At 34.1% G+C, this 7,237-nt stretch overlaps 1 protein-coding gene across 7 annotated transcripts; it reads left to right on the top strand.

The window, feature by feature from the left end:
• Nucleotides 1-3,472: 3,472 nt before the first annotated feature.
• On the top strand, nucleotides 3,473-6,745 carry LOC113335022. 7 transcript variants are annotated; one of them, XR_003353128.1, is made up of 9 exons: nucleotides 3,473-3,918; nucleotides 4,020-4,105; nucleotides 4,196-4,344; nucleotides 4,632-4,664; nucleotides 5,293-5,460; nucleotides 5,554-5,742; nucleotides 5,863-6,032; nucleotides 6,149-6,208; nucleotides 6,492-6,745. XR_003353128.1 is itself a non-coding variant. In XM_026581240.1 (8 exons), the coding sequence occupies exons 4-8, from the start codon at nucleotides 4,644-4,646 to the stop codon at nucleotides 6,621-6,623; spliced, it is 330 nt and encodes a 109-aa protein (XP_026437025.1). In that variant the 5' UTR covers nucleotides 3,473-3,918; nucleotides 4,062-4,105; nucleotides 4,196-4,344; nucleotides 4,632-4,643; the 3' UTR covers nucleotides 6,624-6,745. The 7 variants fall into 7 exon arrangements, 3 of the variants coding, with proteins under 3 accessions (XP_026437025.1, XP_026437026.1, XP_026437024.1); XR_003353129.1 differs by lacking the exon at nucleotides 5,863-6,032; XM_026581240.1 differs by lacking the exons at nucleotides 5,554-5,742; nucleotides 5,863-6,032 and adding an exon at nucleotides 5,087-5,137 and having other exon boundaries at nucleotides 4,062-4,105; nucleotides 5,293-5,358.
• The last annotated feature ends 492 nt before the right edge of the window (nucleotides 6,746-7,237 follow it).

Below are 7,237 nucleotides of genomic sequence, written 5' to 3'. Positions count from 1 at the left end.
AGTGGTTTCTCACTTCTCTTGTTAATTCAATGGATAATCGAACTAGGGGTAGTAGAAACTTTGTTTGAGGAGAAGGCTCAAATAGGAATTCGATGCTTTACTCTACCATGGATATAAATTATGGAAACATGCCTAGTCTCACTTATGATGTTGCTTCTCAAAATTATTTTGTGGATGATGAATGTTTTAAAGAATTTAATTCAATCAAGGAACCCGTCATGGAGATAATTTTTGTCAAAGTTTCTGATAGAAATTATATGAACTTTGTGAAAAATCGTGAATGGGGTATTATCCATGAAAGCTCATTCAATGCTACACCGGACCTTATAAAGCTTTTTTATGCTAACATGCATGAGATGAATTTTTAAGGATGTACTTTTCGTACTATGATTGGTACAAGATCATTTGAAGTTAATAAACAAGTGATTTCGGAATTAATTCTATATACGTACCTAAACTTCTTACTCTGTTTGGATGAAAGATATAGAGTTGACAACAATACTATTTCTTCAGCAATTGGTGGAGCATGGTCAGGTAACTCTCTTCTTATTTACAATATTGAATTTCATCTCAAAGTTTTTGGAAGACTAGCCTGTGCAAACCTGTGTCCTAGCAATATGCATAAGACTAAATGGACTAGAGATGTTGCTGAACTTGTATATAATATCATCGGAGGAGTCAAAAATTTTGATTTTTGTGGTCTAATGATCAGACAAATGATAATAATTCGAAGAGGTAAAAGAAGAAATCCTGGCTTTGGTTGTTTGATTACAAGAATATGCAGCTCGTTTGGAATCTTCTGGCCAAACGCCAGGGAAAAAATTCCAAAGAAATTAGGAGAAGGAATTCTCAACAAAATGATAGGACAAGTTTTCAATACTCCTCCGCATATAAGAGTTGAAGGAGATCCACAAACTCTTAGAAGAAGACTACAGAGGAAAAATGACTGCATTGTCGATTTGATTGATCATGCTACAAACATACATCCATATCTTACTGAAGCCTTGAGTGGCATCTCAGACAAGTATCAAGATACTTCTTCGGAAGAAGATACTAACATGGACATCTCGGATTAGCATTCACAACTGTTACCATATAATATTATGTATATTACTGTAGGTTTGTCCGGTGAACAATCTTTAATGTTGTATGACTGTTAAGAACCCTTTGTGTAATAGTAAACTTTTTTATGCTTTCAATATAGTCTATCCATGGTTCTATTAGTTTTTGATTTACATAGCATGTGCTTGAATGCTTTATGTTATTTCTATGTATGTTTATGGGATGTTTGATTTCGATTTTACTACCTTGATGTTCGATCTCATAATGGTGTGAACCCTTATGGTTTGGGTGACTTTTTGGTTTAGCAGGATTAAGTTCTAGCCCATGTTGGTAGGCTTTATCAAAGGATCATGAGGGGTTTTGATAGGAACAATATGTGAAAAAGTTACAATATGTTGAATCGTTTGGTTTAGCATAAAAACATATGTGTTTCGGGGTTTTCAACCTTTCTCTGGTAAAGGTTAGTTGTTGTTATTCTTTTGTTTTGCACAAGGATGACAACATAATGATATTTCGATATCAATTATCCCTGGAAGAATATGCAAACATATTGGAGAAGAGGATGCAAAATTTGAGGTAACGAGTTTGTTAGTTAATCATTTTCATGTTTAAGAAAAGCCTGATTTTATTTCATATATTTATTGCTTTTTCTTAACAAACTTTCGGTACAACTGATATTTTATTCCATTATTGTGTATGGATGTGTGTGTGATTCAATTGGTTCCGGTTAAGAAAAACTATTGTTATCTTACTTTATTGTTTGGTATCAACCGTTTAGGCTTACAAAATTTCGGTGCAATTGCGGTGCTTTAATGTCTATGTTGTTTCAATTGCTTCCGGTTGAGGTGAATAATTATGCAAGTTGATTAATTTGGTTTGTATGAATTGTTTATGGCTTAACGAAAAAAAAGGCTTACGGGATGAATTTTTTAGTCCAATTCGATCCCGGATAAGAGAAACTAAGTTAATTCTGATCTTAGTTAGACTTATCAAAGAGGAGGTTTCGGTTATTCAAGTATAATCGAATGCCTTAATAAGAAATGCTAGTTAACTAACCTAATACTTGTCTTGTTCAAAATTTAAATGTCTAAGCTATATGGATAATTAGAACCTGATGAGAAAAATAGAGTTATCTTTATTTTGATTTTATAGTCAAGCGATTGTATTTGTACAATCGGTTTAGCAAAGGAACTAAGGTGCTTAGTCGATTTTTGGTTTGCTAACCTATTAGGGAAAATTGCTTCGGGAAATTTTTTCTTGGTAACATATCAAAATAAAATTACTTTGTAGTTTCTGTTTTGATATTGGTTATAAAAAATGGTGTGTGGAACCCTCGTGCTTAACTCTATAAGTTGCAAGTCTATTAAGATTTGTAAGATCCTTCGGTTTGTCTTTTATTTTTTCGTTTCTTTGTCATTTTGTGACAAAAGGGGAAGAAATGTATGGAGTAAACAAGTGATACTGGTATTGATTTATATTGATTGGTATCACTAAGGGAAAGGACATTGGTGCTTAAACGTTTATCTAACGAAAGAGTAAAAGCATAGACTAAGGGGGGGGGGGGGTAGCATATCATATGATGCTTGTAGTTATATGGACTACAAGGGAATAAAAAAGACGTGTGGATTGATAAAATCTACCCATCTAACCTTTAGGGGGAGTATTAGCTTTGTTATTATTATAATGTCAACAACGGCCTTTATGAATTGAATGTATACAAGTTACTGTGTTGTTGAATTCGGGAATCAAGTGTATGTGTAATGAATTATTGTAATTTGTTTATCCATATGATGTAAGAGTTTTGTCACTAAAATTGACAGAGGGGGAGATTGTTAGAGCATAGCTCGGTTGAACCCACCAAGCGTTGGTATGTCAAGTTTGGTTGTCATATTTTAGTGAGCCAAAACTCATTTTAAGAGTCACTTGATTATGTACTAGAGTCAACTTCGTATAGGTTAGTTTGAAAGTATTAGGATACGAGACATTACAAGTATTGGGAGGACTTGAAGAATTAAGGAGCTACAACGACAACATCATCCTTCCAGTTAAGGTTAGTGATATTTGATTTGAACTGTTTCATTCCCTAACGTATCTTTCAAGTCGTGCATACTAAAAACAAAACTGCGAAGCATGAATGATAATACTCACTAGTGGGAAATGAGTTTTTTAAGTCTGCTTAAAATTTATAAATATGACTTCCCCGGAATTTCTTTATATGTCAGGCTTGCCATGAAAGTCATTTTTCACTAAAAAGCAAATCGAGCCTCCATAGCAGCCGAATACAGGAGGGCAGTTTAGGAAATATAAGTGCCTCCACGTGGACTTATATTATGACTGTTAAGGGAACTTGTTCTTCTGGTCCCACTTCAGTTAAGACTGTGTTGGAAAATTGTTTCTATAGGTTTCCAGAAACAAATCTTATCTACATCTCGGTATGCCTCTTCTCTCACTTGTCTCTCGGTTCTTTCATAACCTGCTTCTCTCTCAATTTTCTACCACAACCTCACTCTCATAGGTCGAACCTCACAGATCTAACCTCTCACTTACAAATCGAAGATTAATCATAACCGTCTCAAAATCAAAGCTCATATATCAGCAGAAATCAAAAGGAAACCCTTTTTGTAACCCTGTATCTAGTTTAATTAACGGGAAGAAGAAGATATCGAACTAGAGATTAAACTCATTTATAACTTTGATTTAGTTTTTAGTTGAGATTATTGTTATTTTATTAGATTATATTTGCTTGGTATTGGTTAATTCGATCTGAATATATCGATTCATCATTAGCGACATCATCTACCATTATTGCTGCTATTTCTGGTGGTGGTGAAGACTCTAAGAAGAAAATTTCCTCAGGTATAAACCTTATTGTTGTTACTTGTTATTTTCCATTTTTGCTTGATTTTCTCATTTTTGCTTGATTATGCAATTTTTATTTTCGATTATTGTATTTGAAGGAGTTTTAAAGCATGGGTTTTCTTCGAAATTTGAAACATCAGCTTTGGTGATTTCTACTCACAAACCCGAATATGTTGATTCCTTGGTATGTCTCGAAATCCTAAAATGAAGACTTTTAGTAAATTTTTGAAACAGAACCCTAACTATGTTTTTGTTGTTTTTTAATGTTTGGCAGCCATTAATCTCTAAACAAGCACTTTATTTAAACATACTGGAAGACGCAGAGTTCACCAACAACTTCATTGATGCAGAGAAGACCCTATATCACCTAATCAGTATCAAAATCTCAAAGGTGGTAGCTATTTTGTATACCTTTGTGCAGAGGTTCGTTTTATTTCTCTTCAATCTTATGTTTTGTTTTGATCTATTCTTTGATGTTGATTTGATTTCTGAAATGTTTATTGGGTTTCTGTTATGAGTGATTTAGGTTTGGAACTGCAGCTAAGAAGTCTGGGATTTTGAGTTTTAGAATTGTTTCTTCAGTTATTGAATTTTTTTAGTTTTTTCGATTGTTTGTTTGATAAAATCTTTCTGGTTTTAGCCCTCTAGGTTAGTTATGAAATTGGGTTTGATAAGAATCATGATGCATTTTTGGTGTTTGATGTTTGCAGGGATTTCTCTTGATGATAAGAAGAGTAGTTTATGTAAGTACTAATTTGTCACATTAATGTTTTTTGTGTTCGATGTTTGATGTTCACTTGAAATGTCTAAATACTCTGAATTTGTTAATATGATATCAAATATAGGTGCTTGAGTGAGCTATTATGGAAATTCTTTTATTCATCTTTTATTCTCAGTTTGTCTATCTGACCTCACTCCGACCACTAGTTCAGATGCCTTTTATCATCTGAAGGACTGAAAATAAACCTCTTTGTCCCGACTCTGTACAAACTTGAGAGTCATGAAGTATATATAGCAATGATCTATTGATAAGAGGTTATAATATTAATTTGTAAGATAATTTCATTCAAGATTTTTATATGGGTAACTAAATCTTGTAGGATTTGTATCAAATCGGTTCCCAACCACTGCGATCCCTTATAACATGGTCTTTATGTATCTGCAGCAACCAGTTAGGATCGAGATTAGTTATGCAATGAACCATCTAACAACTATGGTGAGGGTTACATCTGGTGATCCATAAAGAAATTTGATTGACTGAAGATATACTACCAACCAATTTGAGTTTCTTTTTCTTTATGTAATGTTGATTACTTGCTCTGCTGCTTGTGGAAATGAATTTTCTGAAATATGGTTTGTGCTTTTTATTAGGTGGTTGCTGGGTTGGGGGCATTGTTCCTGTACTCTGGATTGTTGGTACTGTTAGTGGCAATGATGGTGAGTCCACTTTAGATATCTTGCAGGATTAACCTGGATATATATACTGATGCATATATGAGAACATAAGGTACCATGTTGCCCATTTTAATATTTTTGTAGGTAAGCATGAACTTCACTTGCTTTACTTTTACCAGTTGTGCTCAGCTGTTTCTCCACTTGCATAGTTAAAGTTTACTACTTCGTTGATTGTAGGTCAACAATTCTTGATATTAGAACTGTTGGAATCACAGATAACAAGTATGCATTCGGGATCTTAGTGTTTATACTTCTAATAAAGTGTGCAGACCTATCTCCCAATATTAGCGCCTTCGAAAAATAACATTTCTTAATCTGTAGAGCGCTCATTAGCTTTGGTGTGATTCCGATGATGACGGGGATTAGGTATTTCAATCTCACAGGCCCATGTATTATTGATTTGAAACGTATTTGTGTCTTGAAATCTTCTGATTCACTCTTTTTCACTTCAACCTCTCTTTTATTTGCAACTATAACATCAACTAGTTGGCATTTATTGGTCACATTTTGCACACTTCATGTGGCACAAAGATTCAATGTTTCTAAGACCAAGGCAATTGGTACCGAAATTGTAATGCTATTTAGTATTTTTAAATGGCGTGTCTACTGGACTTCTCGATTTCTGTCTTGGGTTCAATTCCATTGGATTCTACCAGGTTAACTAATTTGATTTTATCTTTATGATCATTTGTAAGAGAATTTAGGATCTGATTAGTTTAGTTTGGTTGTAGTAGTGAAAGTTTAATCCGGATGAATTGATTTTTCCGTGCAGATGACGAAACTTGCAATTATACCCTTTACAGTACTGTCAGAGACCCTGTTCCTTAACAAGGTGAGCTTGTCTGTTTTTCAAGTTTGTATAAGCAATTGCATTTGTTGCATTTGTTTTGTCAATGTATTACTTAAATCAACTTATTGTGCAGGATACTTAAAAAAGTATCTCGTGTTAGCATACCCTAGCATCTCTTGTAGCATATACACAATCTTCTTATGTGTAGGTCAATCTATGTATGGCGAATGAATTGAACATTGTTTTCTATATTATCTCTGAATAGTTTATTCTTGTCATGTTGAAATTAGTTGTAAACTAATGCACAAGCTTATTTTTGCTGCAGGTATGCGATTCTGAGTTGTGCGGCTCAGTTTGTCATCAGATAGTTTATCGTTTTGTCAGTTTGTACTTATCTTTAAGAAAACTTATCACTTGTATTGGTGCTGATTCAGGTTTAGTTTACAATTTTTGGTGATTCTGAATCTAAGCTATGATCAGTGTGTTGTACGTCTAATGAATTCTAACATTTATTGAATGGGAATAATTTGAACTTAAGAATGCAGGTTGTATTTGAATGTAAATTGAACTTTAGTTTCTTGTTTGTTATTATTTTATTTGATTCAGCTGGGTCAGTTTCGGAATCCAGCTGAATCAATTTCATTTTTTTTTGATAAAATATGATCCAGTAGGACTGTGTTTATTAGAATTATTGTTAGGCTATAGAAGGAAGACGTACACCATGTTTGTTTACTCCTGACTCATCTGAGTCGTCTGGATCTGAATCATCTGGATTTGAGTGAAATCACCTGACTCATCTGGATCTGAGTCGATATGTTTGTTTTGAATCAGATCTGACTCATCTGACTCGGAAATAAGTGAGTCAGTGGTTTGGTCCCATGAGTCAGGGATATTTTGTTACCTGACTCAAATGAGTCCGAGTCAGGGGTTATGTCTGAGTCATAGGTCGAGTCAGATCTGACTCAAAATGGAAAACAAACGGTCTGATTGCTGACTCGGTCCGAGTCAGGGGTTGACTCAGATTCAGACGTTGACTCAGATTCAGATGCCGAGTCAGCTGCAAACAAACAA

Source organism: Papaver somniferum, unplaced genomic scaffold (assembly GCF_003573695.1).
Source record: "Papaver somniferum cultivar HN1 unplaced genomic scaffold, ASM357369v1 unplaced-scaffold_137, whole genome shotgun sequence".
In the NCBI taxonomy this organism is placed as follows: domain Eukaryota; kingdom Viridiplantae; phylum Streptophyta; class Magnoliopsida; order Ranunculales; family Papaveraceae; genus Papaver; species Papaver somniferum.
The sequence above is the reverse complement of the archived record's forward strand: the minus strand, read 5'-3'. Positions and strand labels throughout refer to the sequence as shown.

Excerpts from the sequence above, each read along its gene's own strand:
- LOC113335022 (XM_026581241.1), top strand. The coding sequence starts at position 4,644 with ATGATAAGAAGAGTAGTTTAT. Across the intron at positions 4,665-5,086 it reads TGATAAGAAGAGTAGTTTAT|CAACCAGTTAGGATCGAGAT; the intron begins GTAAGTACTAAT and ends ATGTATCTGCAG. Across the intron at positions 5,138-5,292 it reads TGAACCATCTAACAACTATG|GTGGTTGCTGGGTTGGGGGC; the intron begins GTGAGGGTTACA and ends GCTTTTTATTAG.